Here is a 22,784-nt window from a genome sequence, read left to right as displayed (position 1 = left end):
AACAATAATGTACAGTATGTGGAAAATAATGTGTTTTTTTAACCTTAAACCGCATAAACACATTACACCAAATACACAAAATAATGTTCTTTTTAGCAGCATCATATGACCCCTTTAATAGCTGCAATCCCGCGCCGAAATTCAAGTCCTGCTCTGTTCTCTGCTAATAACCCGACTGTGAATGACATGTTGTCAGTGAGAAGCTGTAGCGTGGCGGGGAGGATTTTTGGTGTGCCGCAGAACAACAACAATGCGCTACATGTTTCTTTTCCCCTCGTTTTTTCCAATTAACGGAAATCTGTCGTAGCGACGGAGAACTGTAATTCCTGTGGAATGGGACGTAAAATAGCTCACATTAGTGATGGGAAGTTCGGTTCTTTTCCGCGAACCGTCGTTATCCGGCTGCTCTGCTCGTGTTCATCTTCAGTTCTCTCTTCACAGCAGTTCAGTAAGTGTACTGTTTGAGTAAATAAATTACTCCGGGATATTGGTTTATTTCGACTCAGAGGGAGTGTCAGCCATGTTAAAAAAGTGAATAACTTAAGTAATTTGTGGATTAATGCTTACTGGAGACGCGAACCGTTTCAAATGATTCAGTCAGATTTGGTGAACTGGTTCAACCGGTTCACTAAGAAGAACCGGTTAAATCGAACGATTCGTTCGCGAACCGGACATCACTAGCTCACATGCACGCACGCACACACCCAGTTGATCCATAACACCGGTGCAACTATGCACAAAAAAAACAAGGAAGCAATTCATTTCATACAGTTTTTTAAGTTTAAACTCCGTTTTTCCCTCACTAACGTACTCGCCAGTGACCGAATTCATGTTTATGATGAACTGATTCACGAGCGAAACGAGACGCATCCCTTACGAAAATTAACCATGGTTTTACTAGAAATAAAACAAAAAGCATGGTTACTATAGTTAAACAATTGTAACAACAAATCAACCACGGTTTTGCTGCACTAACCATAATTTAACCATGGTATTTGTTGTAAAACTGGTTATACAAATGTTAATTCATATGCCAAAAAACCATGGTTGCTACACTTTTACTATAATAAGACCATGGTTAATTTTCTTAAACGTTTTTTTCTGTTACTCGTGCGTGGATGCACTTTACACACACAAAAATTACGTACGCAAAGAGAAGCATGACAAAGCATTACGACATTATATTGAATGATATTTAATTCGCTTGTAAAGACTATACAATGAATGCTTTGTATCAATTTAAACACTATAAATGCTTTAAAAACAAACCTTTCTTCAGCCGAAACAGACACTTCTTCTTCTTGTACGATTTTATGGCGGTTGACAAGCCAACTTATGGTGTATTACCGCCACCAACTGGACTGGAGTGTGAAGCATTAACGGGTATATTGGTATATACTGCACAATGTAGAAGTACATGCTCAATAGTCTCTGCTTCACTGCATGTAGTACACAATCCTGACTGATGTTTCCCTATTGTGAATAATGAATGATTTAAACCAGAATGTTCTATTCGAAGTCGAGTAATTATTATATCTTCTTTTCTATTGTTAAAGCATACTCTCCCTTTTTCTGGCTTGTATTGCTTTGTTACATAATTCTGTCCACCACGGTACTGTCTTCTTTCTTTTTCCCCCTTTACTCTTCCCAATAACCTCTTCAGCTGTACTATACAATACTTCACATAATTTCTCATTATATTTTTCTACATCCTCCATTTCCTCATTTATGCTCAACTCTTGAAACTTAACATCAGTAATATATTTAAATGCTTCCCAATTTGCGGATTTAAATTTCCATCTACCTATCTTTTCCTCTAAATCTTCGAATCAGACACTTCGGCGCGGCGCACCCTTATGACGTCAAATCGTCAGACCAAAATAAACCCCTGTATAGTGCATAGACATTTAAATACAGAAAACAAAGATATATTTGCATATCAGATAGTATTCAGTGGTTAAATCGATATATAAATATAAATAATAATACATATAAATAAATATACATCTTGTACAATGATGTACTGAAAATAACTAACAATGAAAGTAATATGTGAAATGCTGCCTAAAAGGCAAAACAGTCACGTCTAAGTGGAATCACACACACACACAAATTGTGCAACATGCACAATTACCCAGCCTTAATGTTTGACATATCTAGTTAAAATGCTGTATTATTTTGTTTATTTCCTGGAAAGTCATGATGTTGAATGTGTAGCTTATTTATAATTACAATGGAAATCACACTTGCATGATGTTGTATAGTATTTCTACAGAAGAATGCATTAAACAGCACAAATATATTCGCTGTTTGCTATGGTGGATCGATTGATCCATGATCGATATTAAGGGCTGTTTAAGAATAAGCGTGCACATCAAATTATCCTGACTCATTGAACCTGGATCGAATTAGTGAGATTGCGTGAATTTAAAATGTCGTTTATTAATCCGCTTTAGTCCCGATTGATTTTTTAGTTGATTTCAGGACAGGTTTTGGACTTTAATACCCACTTTTCTTAGCGTCTTTTATGAAACAGCCCCCCAGGTTGTATTTGTTTGTTTGGTTTTGTTAAAGGGATAGTTCATCCAGAAATGAAAATGTGATGTTTATCTGCTTACCCTCAGGGCATCAAGATGTAGGTGACTTTGTTTCTTCAGTAGAACACATGATGATTTTTAACTTTAACCGTTGCAGTCTATCAGTCGTATAATGCATGGCAATGTAACAAAATCTATGAGAGTAAAAAAAACATGCACAGACAAATCCAAATTAAACCCTGCGGCTCGTGACGACACATTGATGTCCTAAGACACGAAACGATCGGTTTGTGCGAGAAACCGAACAGTATTTATATCATTTTTTACCTCTAATACACCACTATGTCCAACTGTCTTTGAGCGCGTGCACGGCATCCGGTGCGTGAGGTGTGTACGCGCTCTGGCGTAGTTTACGTTAATGGGTGTGTTGATATCCAGCCGAAGGATAAATGCAGAGCACTAATTCCTAGTATGGGTAACCATACTTGGCCACATGTCACTTCACTTCTTCACTTCTAAGCAGATAAACATCAAATTTTCATTTTTGGGTGAACTATCCCTTTAACTCTAAACCTACTCTGAAACTCAGAGTTTGTTTAGCAAGCTTCATGCAACAGACCACAGATTGTAAACGGACCATATAACTGAATCCGATTCAAACCCATGTGAAATTTTAAGGATAATTTACCTCTTTTAAAAACTAAATTATTTTTTACAAAAAGTCATATTTCTTTCCAAGCTAACTTGAACAAAATAAAACCCAGTAAATGAAGTTTAAATTTCAATATCTTTAATTGTTTGCATTTTTTAAACAATGTGTTGAACACCAAAGTTGCAGCCTTCCCAAAAACAGACTAAACAGTGTTTGTTGAGTAAAATAAAATTAAAAACTGAAGGAATAAATATCACTGAAACTAATAAATATTTTAGTCAAAAGATTCTTTGCATGGTAGCTTTTTTGCAATGTCACCTATATGCATCGTAAATATTTTTAGCCCTGGATAAATTTGCTTTGAAGTAACAGCGATTACATTTGTTATGCTAAAATTACATTTTGACAAGCCAAAAACAGTTTTTAAAGTAAATGGGTGCCTTCCACTCCTCCCATGTTTCTCCTTTTCACATTCTGGCAGAAATGATTGGTGGTTCCAAAATACATGGTCACGTGACAGTAAAAAGACCTCAATAAATATACACAAAGATATACACATCACTTTGTTGTTGGACATACACTTCTTAATGCTGATGAAGAGGAATTACAGTTGCAACATCAAATGACATCAAAATCAATGAGATTGTTACTGTCTTTACAGTGTGTACAACCGCTGAGGATTGAGGAAGCCTCTAAAGCTGAGATTCAGTTTTGGTAATTGCCATTTTGTTGTACCACTGTAAGCAACCAATTGCAACAACCTGGGCCATCTGACTAATCAGAGCAGAGCAGGTGTCACGAATCTGGTCCGGATTCTTCCATCTGCTCGCCACCAGAGGTCGCCTTCTGATTATATTGACTCTCATATTACACAGACTTCCACGTCACCACGGACATTTCCCATACTCCATTTCACTGATTATGTTTACACCTGCAGCCAATTACACCCACTATAAGAATCAGTCTCAAACAACCATTTACTGCCGAGTATTGTATGCATGTATCACTGTTCTGCTGATAGCATTATTACGGAGCCAGTTTCCTAGTTCAGTCAAGTCATTGCCCTGTCTAGCCTAGTCGTGTTTTTGGATTTCGCCTGTCTTGGATTTAAGCCTGTGTTATACTTTCCGCGTCCGTGAGTCCGCTAGGGTCCGCTATGGTATGCGTGATGTAAAAATCGTAATCGGAGAGTGTGCGCAGAGGCTCCGCGCGGACATCCGCATGCCTCCCATTTTTTGTGACCAGTAGGCTACTGCGCATGCGTAGGCTGTGTGAAGAAGCCCGTTGCTACTCGAACCTGTACAGTCTATAAAACAATATGAAGACAGCCAGATGTGCAATAACTCTGGGCAATTCTTTGTTCACTTGTTTGTTTATTGTTCAAGCTGATCTACTACGCATGTATGGAACACGTCCGCGGAGCGGACCATCAGCGTATGCTTTCGGAAGTATAAATACAAGTAGTCCGCGCTGTCCGTGTACGCGTCCGGATTGCTCATGCGGAAAGTATAACAGGCTTAACCCTTTGGATTACCCTGTTTGGACATTGTTCGCCAGAGATCGACCACGCCCGCTCACTGGATTACTCTTCTGTCTTGCCTAGCCTGTCACTGTTCGCTATTATCGATCCCTGCCTGTTTCGACCACGCTCTTGTTAAATAAAGCCTGCAAATGGATCCGCATGCCTCTGTCTCGCATCTCTCCATAACATCAGGCTTGTGATTATACATTTTTTAAACTAAAACAGATAGCACTAATCTGCTTATTTTAATCTGCTAAATAATCTCATATGTGTTTTTTTTATAATGGTAGTATTACTTTATGTAGAAATATAATTCAGAAAATATTGTTAGGTATCAAAATACTAAGTTTTACAGAAAACAAATGTGTTGATCTGAAATATAGTACACTCATTTTAAATTTATTCAGGTTCCATTACAATCTTAATTTAATTTAAATAGAACAATAAATGTAGAAGATATTAGACGCTTTCGGTTTCCTTTTTTGACCTTTAATCATATACAATGACAGAGAGGGGGGGTTCAGCGAAAAAATGCCAGCTGTCAGCAGGAAGTGGCTGCCAGTGGCACCCAACAGTACCTGCCACTAAAACCATACGTCAGCTGTCGCTAAAAACCAGAAGTCGGAAGAGGCTGCCGCTTGAAGCCAGCGGCAGGGAAACAAATAAAGGTGTATATCAATTTATATCAAATGTTAATACTTGTTTAAATAGGTATTAGTCCGTATTGTGTATTATTTGATTAAAAAGGTTGATTAAATATAAAGAAGAAAATTATCATTTGGCTAAACGTTAAATTCTGACTGAATTTGTTTATGTGCGTATGCTGTAGTGAATTTCATGTGATAAACTCTGCTAATAAAATATGTCTTCCCCTTTAAATATTCCTTATCGGGATGTGACGTCATTGTTAGAGTGGAAAGAAAAATGTCCGGTGTCATGAGACACAGTAGCGTTTCACATGGTAGTTCGATGCTGAAGCCGAACTATGAGTGTTTGAATCTCCCGCTGAATCTACTGGTGAAGTTTTTGGAGTGCTTGGTTCTCCCGCTGATGCTGTGTTTGGAGTGATTCGAGTCTGGGTTAGGGTTAGTTCTTAGAAGGTGAGATGTCCATGGTTAAAAAATAAATGAACACAATGGAGAGCTGCTTTATAATAGAAAATAAAGTTGTGCTTCTGATGAAATGAGACACTGACACTGTTTTCATGTTTAATACTGCTGATTGCTTTTAAGCAATATATAGAATAAAATGCCATGTAAATACATGGAATGTGACTTCAGAGGAGTGCTAATTTGCAGAGCTCGTGCAAACATACCCATGTTGAAATGATCAGCTGCTTTTTTATATAGAAATGCTTGCTGTTTTCTCCATTTTTGTTGTGTTTATTTTGTTACCGAGAGGAAAGCGTGCAGCACATATTTACATATTAATTTAAATGTTGCTTTCATCAGAGTGGGCGGTGTCAGGATGTTTGCTAACAGTATACTGGTGGTGGAACTTTTTTTTTTTGAGTATATCAGGGCCTTAAGAAACAGGGTAGTTATAGTAGAAGCACAAGGAATGCAGTAGGTGGTTATTGTAGGATTGTATCGTAGAACTTCACAAGGACAAAAAGCTTTTTCTGTGAAGGGTTTCCAACTCTGGAACATGTTACCAATTGAAATTAAAGCAGAACATGATATAAAGTGTTTTACAATGATGGTTAAGCACTGGTTAAAAATAAATCAGAGCTTTATGCATGATTATCAAATATTACATTTTTAATTTTAAAAGGTACACACACAACTAAAACAGCACATTTTTTTCCCACCAAAAAAAAAAAAGGAGGCATTTACTGTATGGTTTAAATAAATCCATGGGGTATTTGAGTTCTGGGTACACGTGAGACTCCTATTAAATCTTGGGCCAGATTTACTAAACAGGGCAAATTAGCATTAGAGCGCAATTCCATAAAAGCGCAGATGGGAGGGGAAATTTCTGCAGGTGATTTACTGACAAGGTGCACATTAAAGAACACAGATGCAATATCTAATTTCCATAATGACCAGCGCAATCTACCAAGAGCAGCACAAATTACTGCCTGCTTTAAAGTCCGCATGAAATCAAAATTGACTTTATTTACTTTACTAGCGCACATTGCTAGTCTTGACGTGAACAATTAATCTGTGCAAGTTAATCCTAGGGCTGGGCGACATGGCAAAAAAATGTATCAACGATATAATGTTTCATATCGTTCGGTATCGATAATTATTGACATTTGTATAAACTTTTTTTAAAACAGAGCAATAAAAAAAAAAAAGTTTAAATTTAACCACTGTATTTTTAAATTAACCCAATTTATTGAGACAAACAACAAATATTTTTTGTTTTAACAGTCAAACACAAAATAAAAATTAAACATATCTCATTTCTAATGTTTTATATGCAGATTAAATAGGTCTGAAGGAAACTTTTGTCTTGTCTCCCGAAGCTACAGGGGAGCGCAATGAGCAAAATAATGCAGCGCATTAAATTGCCAACGCAAAGGAAATAACTGTCTATAAAAAGAAAAACGTGCATTACGTCTAAATTAACTCATATAAATCAAACATAATCTCGTAAATTGCATAAACAATTATGAACAAAACAGCATCATGTATTTATGCATTGCTTAATACAAAGAGCCGAATCGCCCATCACACAGACTGCATTTAAAAACATATGAGATGCAGTGAAACGGAATAAACCTCCACAAATTCGTAACGCGTTTTCTAAAAGTTTAAACTGTTTTAACTTTGCATGGCTTTCTATACATCTCTTGTGTGAGACGGGAGAGCAGCAGGCATATTTGTCCGTCTAAAAAATGCGCCGAATATGCGTTCTGTGTGAATGGCTTGGTTTCGGTTTTAACCTAATCAAAATCTTCTATGCATTGAGCTACTATATTTCTCTAATATTTTGAATGAATAACACAGCAATTGCGAGTCTTGTGGGCTAGACTTATCAAACATTAAAATGCAACAACTTCACTTATAACATCACCGCATCTCACGCTCCACTAATGACGCTCCCTGACGCACACCTAACATTTGATTGTACTATTTTTGCATTCAAATGCAACGGTTTATTTTAAATTCGACTAATAATCTTTTTTTTTTCCCACAATCTCCTCGTCACAGGCAGGCACAGCACTCAATTCAGCATGTGTTCGTGTTTGTGTGTGCGGACTGCGTCACTCATAGCACGTGCCTATATCGTGTGCTATATCGAAAAAAATGTCTATCGTTATCGAAGAGGGTGTACCGTCGATAAATATCGATACCGTTTTATCACCCAGGCCTAGTTAATCCACTGAAAAAACTATTTTGTCTTGGTAATCTTTATTCAAATTCTGAACATTTACTTCCGCTCTGGAATTGCAATCCTTCTCTGATGACTTCAGTTTGACGGCTTGGGCAGAATATCCTTAAACACACCCCTCCAACCGTTAGTTTGCTAGGAGTAAGAGACCGAGGAGGAGCGCAAAAATAAAACCCTCAATATTCCGTTTCAGCTGGAAATACGTCACTTCACTGAAATAAAGACGGCAGCAACTTCCGGTTCACGCGGACTTTAAGACATGCTTTTTTGGGGCATTAAATAATGCTGCAACTAACAGGGAATTGACAAGCGCAAATCTTAGTAAATTGTGTTGCTTAATTCATTTAAATGATCTCATCCCATACATTTACAGATCGAAAGGGAAACTCCTACAAATGCATATTCTCTAAGGTGAGTCACAAAAATAACTGTGTCCATGCCTTTTCAGCACTAATTTCCCACTGTGTGTCTTTAGTAAATCCTGACAGTAGTTTTTGAAATGCCAAATGAGGGTTTGCACTGGCACAAGCTGATAGTAAATCTGGCCCCTTGTAAAAACGGGCATAATAGGTCCCCTTTAATACATCAATACATGTCTATATTAATATAGTAAAATTCCATATATTTTTCACATTTCTGCCACAATACCATGGTGCAGTGTTACTATAGTAAATCCATGGAAAAGCCTTCTAACTGTATTGTTCACGGCACAGTATTTCTCCTGTTAAAAGCGTCAGCACAGTTTTTAAACTAAATCAACAAGAAATGTAATGTTCTTCACTATATTCAAGCACTCTTTTGGATATGGTTGTGTGAGCAAGACCGATCAGCAAGTAAACTGCTGTTCAAGAAAGAAAAATCATATTGTGATCATTATCGTTTTATTGCCAGGCCCTAGTGTGAATTTTCATATGGACATTAAGGTTTCCATGTTGATCGAAAGTCTTTCCACAATGAAGGCATATGTAAGGCCTCTCTCCAGTGTGAGTTCTCATGTGCCGGTTAAAGCTTCCTTTATGATTGAAACTTTTTCCACATTGTTGGCAGGCGAAGGGACTCTCTCCATTGTGTATTCTCATGTGGACTGTCAGGTTTCCATGTTGAATGAAACTTTTTCCACATTGAGCGCATTTATAAGGCTTTTCTCCAGTGTGAATTCTCATGTGCCTTTCAAGACCTATTTTACGAGTGAAGGTTTTTCTACACAGTTGGCAGGAAAAAGGCTTCTCCCCAGTGTGAATTCCCATGTGCCTGTTAAGGGTTCCTTTTTGAGTGAAACTTCTTCCACAAAATTGGCAGGTGAAGGGACTTTCCCCATTGTGTATTCTCATGTGCCTTTTAAGACCTAATTTACGAGTGAAACTTTTTCCACACTGTTCACAGGTGAAAGGCTTTTTTCCAGTGTGAGTTCTCATATGGACTTTAAGGTTTCTATGTTGATGGAATCTTTTTCCACACTGAAAGCATAAGTAAGAATTCTCTCTGGTGTGAACTCTCATGTGAACAGTAAGGTTTTCACGTTGAGCAAAACTCTCTCCACAGTATTGGCATGTGTAAAGCTTTTCTCCTGTGTGAATTCTCATGTGTCTGTCATGATTTGCTTTACGAGTGAAACTTTTCCCACACTGTTGGCAGGTGAAATAGATCTTCCCAGTGTGAATTCTCATGTGGACTTTAAGGTTTCCATTTTGACAGAAACCTTTTCCACATTGAGGGCATGTGTAAGGCTTTTCTCCAGTGTGAATTCTCATGTGCCTTTTAAGACCTATTTTAAGAGTGAAACTTTTTCCACACTGAGTGCATGTGAAAGGTTTTTTTCCAGTGTGAATTCTCATGTGGACTTTAAAGTTTCCTTGTTGACTGAAACAAGCGAAATAACTTCTAGTTCCTGTCTTTTGAAGATCCTCATGTTGATCTTCCTCTCCAATTTCATTAAGTATTTCTTTTTCCTCTTTCAAAGCCAGTAGGTCTAAGGTAAAAAAAAACAAGCAAATAAAAGTGAATAGCAGTTTAATGGCACAAGACAACGGCGATCAATACATTTAGAATATCTTTATATGACACCATTGAATTCTCCAAGTAGGGATTAACTGCAGGCTGGAGCAATGGTTTGGGAGTGCAGAAAGGTAGTCTTTATGATTGGTCAACAAAGCTGTCTGTCAGGGTGTGAGGGTAGGGTTAGGGGTAGTTTCTGTTGTACCGATTCACCTTTTGCATGTCCAGTGCTCCAGGCTGCAGCTACCCCTGTCTCTGAATTTTGGCAGTTCATTTACATGACAACCTGATTTTGGGGGCCTGAAAACACAAGCATTTGAAAAAGGGTTTCAAAGTGCAAGGTTTTGAAAATGATGCATTTGCCGTCTCCACGTAAACAACAAAAACGCAAATTAAATGATAAAGGTTGGGAGCTAAACTCTGCTGGAAAGGGGGGTTTAAGGGCCAGAGTATAGAGCTTAAACTTCCAGAAGATGTATTGGGGCAAATTGGAGCCAAACTCTGTAAGACACCAGCCCTCCAGAGCTTGCGCTCATTGTTGTACACTGGAAGCAGTTCCGGGCGGATGACGTATGAGGTCAGTGCTGCGCATGCGCCAGTGAGTCTCGTGAAAACCAACGTTTGTTAACAGGAGCAAAGGAAGCAAAGTTTCCTTACTTTAGCAAAGGAAAACCAGTCTCCTCCTGGCTTATATCGAAATCCTCCGACATTCTTCTTTACAAATCCTCGTTTTGTACTTCTAATTAGTGACCGTTGTTTTGTTTTGATCTCTCCCGTGCGCTTCCGCGTGCGTCACTTCTGAGCGGCCTCATACGTCATACGTTTTGAATATGGATATTTTTCTTACAAAAAACGCATCGATTCGCTACAGAAGGCCTTTGTTCACCCCCCGGAGCCGTGTGAGACACTTTTTTTTATGGATGGGCGCATTTTAATAAAGTGTTTTTGGACTGGTGCATGCAAACACCCGCTGAGTGCCATGAAACAGCTTGAAAGATCAAAGACAATTTTTTATATAACTCCGACTGGATTCGTCTGAAAGAAGAAAGTCATATACAGTACACCTAGGATGACTTGAGGGTGTGTAATTTATGGGCCAATTTTAATTTTTTGGGTGAACTAACCCTTTAAGCCTAGTTCCAGTTTAAAATGTAAGTCTGAGCGGTTACAACTGAAAGAAACTTGCACCGACTGATCTTAAAATATATTAGTGCCTTTGTTTTGTCTCAAGATGCACACCAGTAATGTTTTTTCTAAGGGGCATGTATAAAAAAATTACTTAAATGTCCTAATTGAACTATGGCCTAATCCTGGATTAGTCTAAGCCCCGTCTGTGAAACCAGGCCTTTGTGAATTAGCTACGGATTAGAGCTGGTAAAGACTACGGTGAAAGGACAGTTCTGAACTTCCCGATTCATAATGGCGACCTGAAAGATGCAACGGGATGAACAACTATTTCGCTGTTTATTTTCTATTTATGTGGGTAGATGGTTGTGATGCTCCTAAACGGTGTTAAGATGATTTGAATTGCATTTTTGGGAAAATTAATCATTCTTGATCTAGCTGGAAAATTAAAAGAACCATACTGGATGGAACTTTTGTTGCTCTTCGGACTTTAGCCTCTCTTCCTTTAAACCAAAAGAAAGCTCAATCACCAAATCTTTTAACGGGGACTTTTGAACTTTTTTTAACTGAATTGAGTATTTTAATATTGTTTAATATAAGTTTGAATTGAATCACTGAACGTTTTAACTGTTACAACTGAAATACTGATAGTCTGAATTGAATCATTGAACGTTTGAACTGAAAGATGTTCTCTGTCCTTATAAAGTTGGTTTAATGGAATTATTATTTTTTTGCCAGTTTTACTTTACAAAATTGTTATGCTGTTCAAGGATTATTTTCAGGGTAGACGAGGTACCTCTAGAAAAGTGTTAGTTATGCAAAGAGTTTTGGATTTCGTTGATTACTCTTTTTGAACTGATTTTTCAATGTATGTATATATGAGGTTTTTTTCTTCTGTTTTGTTGTTTTCCAAAGAAGTTTTGAATTACTTGTTTATTTATGTGTGCATTATGGAAAGAGAGAAAATGGAATAACACCAAATGCAAGTCAGATTGGTTTATTGTTCTTTGTTTCTATTACTGTCTTTGGCTCAACAGGGTTCACAAGGTTAATTTTTTATCCATGACAACCCTATGTAGGGCTGACTTTACTTTTTTTTTGTAATAATTAAATACATTTGAAAGTTGGCACACCAGAAAATGTTTGATGCATTACTAAAATGAGAGAAAGAATGAATAAGTTGTGTTATTAATATTGTTAATTTCGTAGTGTGGAGCTTCTGACCGTGTCGTTAACACCTCACTCTGGAGATAGTTCACGTCGCCCCCTATGAACACTATTACTTTGGGAATAAAGGCCTCTAGTGCTCCACTAACCCGCTGCGCAGTAGTAACCAGACAGACTCCAGACAATACCTTTGAATATGCTTTAATGGTCGGGAGCAGAGGCGTACAGTAGTGAAGTATTTTTACTCCGCTTTAGAAGTACTTTATAAATGTTATTGTTGCTTACTTTGCTTAATGCTGGACAGGATCTATGCTGAATTTATCAAATCCTGGCATTCATATATAGTTTTAACAAGGTTTACAATATGAAACTGTAGTAATACTGTAATATGTCGGGAATAGCATCATGGTTTATTGTGAAACTGTTAAAGAATTCACCCTCATGTCGTTCCAAACCGGTAAGAACTTCGGTCATCTTCGGAACATAAATTAGGATATTTTTGAAGAACTATTTTAACTTTCTGACCCAGAAAGGGAACTACCACAGTCAAGGCACAGAAATGTATTAAGGACATTGTTAAAATAATCCATGTGACATCTGTGGTTCAACCTTAATTTTATGAAGCTATGAGAATACTTTTGTGTACAAAGAAAACAAAAATAAGGACCATCTATGAAAATTAAAACATCAAAATTATCTTAATTTGTGTTCTAATGATTAACGAAGGTCTTGTGTGTTTGGAACGACATGAGGGTAAGTAATTAAGACAGAATTTCCATTTTTTGGTTATCCATCCCTTTAAAAATAAGGACCATCTATGAAAATTAAAACATCAAAATTATCTTAATTTGTGTTCTAATGATGAACGAAGGTCTTGTGTGTTTGGAACGACATGAGGGTAAGTAATTAAGACAGAATTTCCATTTTTTGGTGATCCATCCCTTTAATGTTATAGAAAAATCTTATTTTGTTTAGGCTGCTTCTGTATTGTTTTTACACCATGCATGGCATGACTTGGAAGTTGAATCAGGTTCACTTTAAGGCAGCATTTGTACTTGTTTATGTGATCTCAACATGAGGTCTGTTCACACGGGGCGACCCGCTCCATGTCAAATAAAAACACTTTAATTAGGACTCTCATGTCATTCTTCAAAAATATCATTTCTATAGAGCTAGACATTTTAAAGTGGAAATGAAGCAGCCAGTCAAGTTTACATTTAGTAAACTGATTTCCACTTTAGTAAAAAACAAAACAAAAAAAAACACCATGCAATACCACAGCGTGTGGCATCACAGGGTTATTTTGCTTTGTTGGCCAGTGAAGTAATATAAGCATTTCTTTACTTTTTGAGCATGCTTGTTTTGAAATGGAGGAAGTACTACCGTTACGGATGGAAGAAGTCGTGGACTTGATGGTTTGGGGTGAAGAGCGGGTCAGAAACAATACATGTTTATATGGATAAAGCCATTCTGACAATTTTGTGTGCATTGGCTCAAGAAGATGAGAAAGTCGCTCTTCTTGTGCTTGAATGGCTTAAAACACTTGTAAACTGACCACATGTGAGAATGATAAACTTTCTCGAGGAAGCAGCACTAGCCCGATCGTTCAGATAGATGATTAGTTAAACACTGGAGCATCCTGTTAAAAGCAGGTAAGTTATTGTATTCACAGGTGAACATATGTTGCATGCCATTACTGGTGAACGAGCCGGTGTAATGAAAATATGTCTGAAAGGTCTGACATGACATAAGATGCGACATGAACAATATTGTATGAAGCGTTGATTGTATACATCATGTTGCACCTCACATTATAAAGCCGGGTTTCTGCAGGATTTTTAAGCTCAAATTTAAGACTTTTTAACCTGATAACCCGCACCTGGATGCGGGCGCACTGAACGCTCTTTGTTTGCACGTGTCAATGTTTACAAATAGATTAAATGAAAAGGGACATAATTAATCTTGACAAACTAAATATTCTAAAGATTGATCGCTGTTTTTCAAATGGAAAGCTTATAAGGAATGTATTTGCTAGATTTGTGTAAGCAGTACACATCAAAACATGCATTATAAAAACGCAGTATGTACCAGATTCATCGTAATAACGAGTCATAAACATCCACTGCAGTAAATCCCAGTTTAGTTAGAAAGGTAAGGTTCCACTGAACAACATCCCATAGAGCACTTTTAGTCCAACGAAACAATAACGTTGTAATATGGATGGTAATTCCTTTGTTTACGTCTCATTTCTTCGGGGAGAGTTGTTGATGTGTCCGTTATGGAATAACTTGCACTCAAAAAACTGCGTCTTGGTAGTAAAAAACAACATGGCTTTGTAGCATACACAAACAGAATGAGACCATCCACTAAAAAAAAAAAAAGTCAAAGATATTCGGAATCTTGTTTATTTGAATTCTGGCACTCTCTTGTGACGGCTCGTGATGCACGCTGTGACACACCTGTCATCTGATCGGCTTTTAGCACAAATAATTATTTTTTCCCTATTCAACATTTTTCATATATGTGTGTGTGTTTATGTGAACATGGGTAGATTTTTGCATTTGTTTGAACTTTGAACAAAACAACAGTTTTATTGAAAATGCACATTCATTCTCTGCCAGCAGGTGGAGCGTTTGTTAGAAAAATAACTGTTTCCATGGTAACGCTGTACACAAAGCAGTGCAGCGCTCATGTTTATTTAATGAAATCATAGCCTTTTGAAGTTTAATCGTGACATTCAGCCATATCGCAATTCTGGTCTATCTGTCCCCAAATTTAAGACCTATTGAAATCATAAGACTTTTTTGTACAATTTAAAGTCCCCCTGTAGTCTTTAAAACTCATATTTGATCATCAAAATGGCATATTTAAATGTTTTTTGAAAATAATTTTCTCATGCCTTAAAATAGCTTGAATGCAACTCTACACCCTTGCCTCATTTACTATACGAGGATCTACGAATATGCAAATTAGCCCCGCCTCCGCTCAGTCACAGCAGCCAGCGCCTCCTGATCCACTAACTGAACTGTAGTAAACGTGATACAATGGCAATGGCAAGTGGACATATTGGTTTAATTAAGCCATATGTGTTTGAACCAGAAATAAGCTGGTATGTTCAACGTAAGCAAGGAGACTGATGGCTAACTTCGTGAGGTAACTATCTGTTTGCGCTGGTTCGTACACAGATAATGACTGATAAAACTGTTTTTACTAGCGGACAACTACAGTGGATACTGTAACATTCGTAAAATTTACTTCCTTGATGTTGTGTCCTCAAAATGCCTTGAAGACTCAAATGCAGCCAAGTTCGTGATTCCAAATCACGCCTGCAATCATACGCGTGTGACGTGCGGTTGTCAATGCGGGAGATGTGCGTCTGACTCCGGGCTACTTTTACACTGCTGCCGCGGGTTATTATTCAAGTTAGCGGTTCTAAATACAAATAAATAAGCGCTAACAGCACATGACATCGTGAAAATATGGGGAAATATTAACAGTTAGCGAAACATCTATAGAACAAATATAACTGTTACCGGATTAATCTGGCTGCCTTCTCACTAGACCCTCTGCTTTTGTAACGGAGGCCAGCGAGTAGGTGCTGTGCAGGTAAACCTCACTCCCTGATGTCAAGAGACGCTCTAGCGAAAAAAAAAGGCTGTTTCAAACCAAGTTTCTGTGACTGCCTTTGGGAAACTGGGAAACTACAGTTTTAAGGAAAAAATACTCAGCAATGGTGTTGATAAATGGATTGGCACATGGTTTGTCTAAAAGCATATATTAAAAACACCACTTAGACAAATAAACAACATAAACTTGATTTTCACCACAGGGGGACTTTAAGACTTAAAGGGGTCATATGATGTTGCTAAAAAGAACATTATTTTGTGTACTTGGTGTAATGAAATGTTTATGCGGTTTAAGGTTAAAAAAAACATTATTTTCCACATACTGTACATTATTGTTTCTCCTCTATGCCCCGCCTTTCTGAAACGTGTCGATTTTTACAAAGCTCATTGGTCTGAAAAGCAAGGTGTGCTGTGATTGGCCAGCTATCCAGTGCGTTGTGATTGGCCGAATACCTCAAGCGTGTGACGGAAATGTTATGCCCCTTACCATATTGTGATGCCCTGTCCCGGCACGACCAGACAAAAACATTAAAAGCCATTATAAACGAGGCATTTGTTGCATCCTCAATATTGCTGCATAAGAGTCAGAACATATTACTACGGTAACACTTTATTTTAAGGTCTCCTAACTTATTAGCATGCATATTACTAGAATATTAGCCATTTATTAGTACTAATTAAGCACATATTAATGCATTATTCTACATGACCTTATTCTAAACTACCTTACTAACTATTAATCAGCAAATTAGGAATTGAGGGAAAAGTCGTAGTTAATAGTGAATGTGTTCCCTATTCTAAAGTGTTACCATTACTACTAAGCCATTCAGCCCAAAATTACAGACATATGATTTTTCTGACTCTATCACCCAGCCCTACCGTATGACATGCTTTAAATGCTGAATTTTCCAATTTTTAGCCAAGCAGTAATGATACATTATTATATCACTTGTTAAATGGTTATTTAACAATTACAATCCCTGGCAAACACAAAACAATTTTTGTTTAATAATTCAACATTCTGGTTATGTTAAACATACCTCAAACAAATATTATTAAACTCCTTTAATTAATGAAAATTTGTTTTCCATATCAAGTAAAGTAGTAATAATTTTAATTTCATAAAAATTATGAAATCATTCAATGTTGAGGAAAAAAATATGGAATCATCCACCAAAACACACAGTTAGTACTTTGTTACTCCTCTGGCTTTTATGACGGCCTGAATTCTTTGGTATGAAACGATATTCCAGCCAATTTTCAAAAAGAATTGCAAATTGTATTTTCAATTGCGTTTTCCATATGTGGACGCATAAATTGTGACAATCCAAATGCAATTGCAAATTTTGCATTACCGTTTGCGTTTTTTGCGCACAGTGACTGCCAAATTTCAAATGAAAAAGCAAAATCGATTTGCAACAGTATTTCCCATGTCTTACGAGTTATGAGCCTGTCATATTTAAATAGCAATATTAATTACATTTGCTTTTTCACTTTCTCTGTGCCACGCATGTAATCTGCCAAAACTCAAATGGAATCAATTTTCAAATTTGAAATGTCCTATGTCTACATGGAAAGCTGTCAATCATTGTCAGGGGTGGGACTATGTGAACTAGGTGCCTGTGTGAACGAACAGCCAATGCAATTCTACACTTATTAAAGGAACACTCCACTATTTTTGAAAATAGGCTCATTTTCCAACTCCCCTAAGAGTTAAACAGTTGAGTTTTACCATTTTCGAATCCATTCAGCCAATCTCCGGGTCTGGCGGTAGCACTTTTAGCTGCAGCTTAGCATAGCTCATTGAATCGGATTAGACCGTTAGCATCTCGGTCAAAAATGACCAAAGCGTTTCGATATTTTTCCTATTTAAAACTTGACTCTTCTGTAGTTACATCGTGTACTAAGACCGACGGAAAATGAAAAGTTGCGATTTTCTAGGTCGATATGGCTAGGAACTATACTCTCATTCCAGCGTAATAATCAAGGAACTTTGCTGCCATACCATGGGTGCAGCAGGCGCAATGATATTACGCAGCGCCTGAAAATAGTCCCCAGCTAGGAAATATAAGGAGATGCTAACGGTCTAATCAGATTCAATGATCTATGCTAAGCTACAGCTAAAAGTGCTACCGCCAGACCCGGAGATCGGCTGAATGGATTCGAAAACGGTAAAACTCAACTGTTTAACTCTAGGGGAGTTGGAAAATGAGCCTATTTTCAAAAATAGTGGAGTGTTCCTTTAACATACATTTTATTCCTTTCTTTTAATCCATAATAGAGAGCGCGTCGCGCCTGCCTCAAGATATTTTACTGTTTGCACTCTGATTGATGCACGCATTTATTTATATATTTATTGTTAGTGAAAAGAAAACATGAAGAAAATATTTACATATCTAAATGCAACTCCCAGCAGGATGGGTGGACTGCTAAGGTATTTTCAACTTCTTTTTACCCATAAGAAAAGAATGAAAAGAACTGAGTAAATCACGATCTTGAGGGTTGGTGAAACAATTCACTCCAGTGTGAACTCTGTCAAGTCACCTTTATTCTATAAAACTTTACACAATATGGATTGCATCAAAGCAGCTTCACAGAGATAAACAATGAAATAACTGAATTAATCATGGAAACTCTACAGTATGAAGACAATTTAGATTATGTTGTAAAGCCACTCAAAAAAGCCAATATTGTCATTATTTAGTTTAAGTCAGTTCAGCTCAATAACATTCTAACATTCTGTATGCTGGAGTTTTAAATGTAGAAGTGCTGAAACATTTCAAATGTTGAAACAATTCTACACTGTACGCAGGTAACTGAGCTCTCTCCAGTGTGAATTCCCATGTGCCTGTTAAGGATTTGAGTTTAACTTATTACACACTGTAAGGCTTTTCTCCCATGTGGATTCTCATGTGGAGTTTAAGGTTTCCATTGTGAGCAAAACTGTCTCCACACTGTTGGCATGTAAAAGGTTTTTCTCCAGTGTGAGTTCTCACGTGCCCGTTAAGACTTCCTATATGAGTGAAACTCTTTCCACACTGTTGGCAGATGAAGGTACTCTTTCTAGTGTGTATTCTAATGTGGGCTTTAAGGTTTCCTCGTTGATTGAAACATTTTCCACACTGAGGGCATGCAAAACGCTTTTCTTCAGTGTGAATTCTTAAGTGACTCTCAAGAATGGATTTACAAGCGAAACATTTTCCACAATGTTGACAAGTAAAAGGGCTCTCCCCAGTATGAAATTTCATGTGGATTTCAAGGTGTCCATGTTGAGCAAAACTCACACCACACTGTTGGCATGCGTAAGGCTTCTCTTCAGTGTGAGACCTCACATGCCTTTTGAAGTTTTCTTTTAGAGTGAAACATTTTCCACACTGAAGGCATATGAAAGGCTTTTCTCCCGTGTGAATCTTTATGTGCCTTTCAAGACTTACTTTATGAGAGAAACTCTCCCCAGTTTGATCTTTAGGGGTTCCCTGTTGAGCGAAACTTCTAGTTCCTGTCTTTTGAAGATTCTCATATTGATCTTCTTTTTCAGTTTCATTGAGTACTTCTTTCTCCGCTTTCAGTGCCATTAGGTCTAATGCGAAAAAACAAACAAAAATAAAAACTCAGTTTAATGGCACAAGATAAGACGTCAAAACATTTAGATATAATGCATGAAAACCAACATGTATACTAGACCCTATACCAGGGGTGTGCAAACCTGCTCTGGAGGGCGGTGTCTTACAGAGTTTAGCTCCAACTTGCCCCAATACACCAGCCAGAAGTTTCTGAAGTTCTCATCTCTGGCCCTTAAAACTAGGGCTGCACAATAAATCGAAATGGAATCGCGATCGGGATTCGACAGAGCCTGCGATTGTCATGCGTATCTTTGAGTGAAGCACGGTTCTGTGATCAGCAGTAAATCTCCATCCAAAGGCCAGAGGGCGCTCTCGCGCTGAAACTCCAAATACACCTAGTAGAAAAAACCCAGAAAATGCCTATCGCTGCAGCTGAATAAACAGAAGATTCAACTGCTTTCATTGATTCAACGTGACTAATAAACACACGACTACGGCAATATACGGTTTATCTGAGTCCTTATTATTATAATTTTCATTAAAATAAAGTATATTTATAATGCAAGGCCTTTATCACTGCTTAAATACTATGAAATATGTGCCTTATTCTGTGTAAGAAGCCACATCATCTCACAGAAGGATTTATTTCAAACACTCGACTAACGTTATGAAGTGAGTTTGGAGTAAAAATATGTTATTAAATGTGGTATTTTCACATGCTTTCAGATGGAGCAGCATTTACTTCACAGAGCCGTAGTTCACTGAGAAGCTATGCAAACAACTGTCATTATCGCGAATGATTTCTTCGATTTCATAATCGCGCAATAAAATCGTCTGCGATTCTTTGCGTAACTTGTCAGTGAACTACGGCTATGTGTAGTAAATTCTGCTCCATCTGAAAGCACGTGATGATGATTTACTGCTGATTACAAAACCGGCATTACTATCAAAATGCACATGACAATCGCATTCGATTAATCGTGCAGCCCTACTTAAAACCCCCTTTTCTACAGAGTTTAGCTCCAACCCAAAATCAAACACATATGTACATGCTAATCAAGGTCTTCTTAATTACTAGAAAGCTAAAGGCAGACGAGTTTTATCAAGGCTGGAGCTAAACTCTTCAAGAAAGGGGACCTCAAGAGTTGAAAACCATTGTGCTTCACCATATTGCTAACAATTAACTTTCTTTAAGACAAGAGTCTTCAGCTGGGGGTCTGCCAATTAATGTTTGATCACAAATAATTATTTTGTTAAATAAAATGAAACATGGGTGAGAAAACATCACAAAGTCAAATTAAAATATAAGCACCCTGAAACAAAAGCCTCAGTTATCATTTACCATTTATATAAGGTATTGAATGAAAAGCATTCATGTTATTCCATGAAAATGTGAGAAACATCTGTGTATTTGGCAAATATTGCATCTAATCAACTTAATCTATGATAACGTATGTACGTGTTGCTGATAAAAAGTAGTTCAGAAGAAGCACTCAATAGGGCCTTTCGCACCGCTTTAGTTCCAGAACTAAATGTACAGTACTAAAGTACTGGGACGATTTTGCGCGAACTATTTCCCAGTACCATTTAAAGGGCTGCATTCGCACCGACAGTGTGTACTAAGAAGTGACGTAAGCCATCATTGTGGTATTGAAGGTGGGAGAGAGCGCTGTACATTCACTCCCCCCACCTACAATCCCTACCGGTACGAGACTCGAACCCGCACCCTTTGGGTTACGAGTCCGACTCTCTAACCATTAGGCCACGACTTCCCCAGTTCGCTTCCCCAAATCGCACCCAGTTCCTGCGGTGCGAAAACGCCAAAAAGTGTGTAGTTCCACAATTAGTTCTGGTACTATGAAAAGGTTCTCGCGGTGCGAAAGGCCCTAATATCATTCATTTCTGTAGAGCTGGACATTTTAATAAGGATCAAATGAGTGAGTTAAGCTTTGAGAATGAAAACCAACCTGTTTGTTCCTCAGTATCTTCATGCTTGACTCTGAACGCATCTTCAATCCTCATGTCGTCTCTCTCCTCTTTAATAAACACCATCTTTGTTTGTTCCTCAGTATCTTCATGTTTGACTCTGAATGCTTCTTCAATCTTCATGTCTTCACTCTCCTCTTTAATAAACGCCATCTTTGGTGTGTTACGTGGATCTCAGCTGCTTCACCAGTTTTTCTGTTTGGACACTGTCATGTTTAAGATGAGAATAATTATCAGAGAGAAAAATAAATACAAAATTCTACATCTGTGCATCTCAGTCAGCTCCCTAGTTCAGTAGTCAGCACACTGGGAAGGGAGTCAGTAAGAGTTCATGGCCTGATTATAAACAACAACACTCAAAACTAGCACTACAAATGAATTAAATAACACAGTTTATATTGAAAATCCGTTAGTATTTGGCATTTAATGATTTGTAGATCACATTTAATCGATTAGACTCTAAAACATTTGTGACTAGCTTGTAAAAGTTCTCGTTGCAGTTACACTGTTTTGATCAGCATGTGACGTCAGCTTGCGGTGATTATCATTTTGCAAAACAATTAATCTTATCACAACCCTCCAGTGGATTCATGTTTATGATAAGCGGATTCACGATATAGGGAACGAAATGAGACGCACCGTTTCTGTTACTCATGTGTGGATGTGCTTTAGTCACAAAAAAAAGTGCATTAGCGTTAGATAAAGCATCACAACATTACATTCAATAATATTTCATTCATTTTACATCGCTTGTAAAAAAATAAATAAATAAATAGACTGAATTCTCTGTGTCGATTTAAACACTATCAACGCTTAAAACACAAACCTTTCTACAGTCGAATCACCAGAACGCGGAGCAGCCTTATGACGTCACACCGTCAGCCCAAAATAAAAGTCCGTTATAGTCAGTGTTGCCAAGTCCGCGGTTTTCCCGCGGAGTTGGGCTACTTTAACACTGTTGCCGAGGGTTGTGTTTCATGTCCGCGGGTTGAAGCGACTCCAATAACATGATATTTATCCCCTGGAATGCGAATTTTAGCGGGTGAACCCCGCCAAAAAACGTGTATTTTACCCCAGAACGCGATTTTTAACTGGGAACCCCTCGAAACGCCATTGGGCTAGTTTTGAGTAGCGATTGGGCAGGTTTTCTTGTGAAAACCTGGCAACCCTGGGTATAGCGCATCGATATTTACATACAGGAAACAAAGATTTAAAAAAAAAGAGTAATATTTTGTCTAAAAGGCAAAACAGTCATGTTTGAGTGCAGAAACC

General features: G+C 37.7%; 2 protein-coding genes across 6 annotated transcripts in view; both read right to left on the bottom strand.

Moving 5' to 3' along the window:
• Positions 1 to 1,378, bottom strand: part of LOC107663244 (gastrula zinc finger protein XlCGF8.2DB-like) — a 30,693-nt gene extending 29,315 nt beyond the window's left edge. For both annotated transcript variants that reach the window (XR_001631306.1, XM_016453429.1), the window contains exon 1: positions 1,270 to 1,378. The gene's annotated coding sequence lies outside the window, so the exon portion shown is untranslated. The remainder of the gene's footprint in view (positions 1 to 1,269) is intronic.
• Positions 1,379 to 8,680: 7,302 nt separating this feature from the next.
• LOC107663242 (gastrula zinc finger protein XlCGF57.1-like) lies at positions 8,681 to 22,413 on the bottom strand. 4 transcript variants are annotated; one of them, XM_016453425.1, is made up of 3 exons: positions 22,339 to 22,413; positions 21,494 to 21,718; positions 8,681 to 10,019 (listed from the first exon to the last, which is right to left on the bottom strand). In XM_016453425.1, exons 2-3 carry the CDS (start codon positions 21,663 to 21,665, stop codon positions 8,932 to 8,934), a joined length of 1,260 nt encoding a protein of 419 aa, XP_016308911.1. In that variant the 5' UTR covers positions 21,666 to 21,718; positions 22,339 to 22,413; the 3' UTR covers positions 8,681 to 8,931. The 4 variants fall into 4 exon arrangements, with proteins under 4 accessions (XP_016308911.1, XP_016308912.1, XP_016308913.1 ...); XM_016453426.1 differs by having other exon boundaries at positions 21,494 to 21,707; positions 22,339 to 22,411; XM_016453427.1 differs by lacking the exon at positions 22,339 to 22,413 and adding an exon at positions 22,152 to 22,232 and having other exon boundaries at positions 21,494 to 21,707.
• Positions 22,414 to 22,784: the final 371 nt, after the last annotated feature.

Source organism: Sinocyclocheilus anshuiensis, unplaced genomic scaffold (genome assembly GCF_001515605.1).
Source record: "Sinocyclocheilus anshuiensis isolate Anshui unplaced genomic scaffold, SAMN03320099.WGS_v1.1 scaffold2257, whole genome shotgun sequence".
NCBI lineage: Eukaryota > Metazoa > Chordata > Actinopteri > Cypriniformes > Cyprinidae > Sinocyclocheilus > Sinocyclocheilus anshuiensis.
The sequence above is the reverse complement of the archived record's forward strand: the minus strand, read 5'-3'. Positions and strand labels throughout refer to the sequence as shown.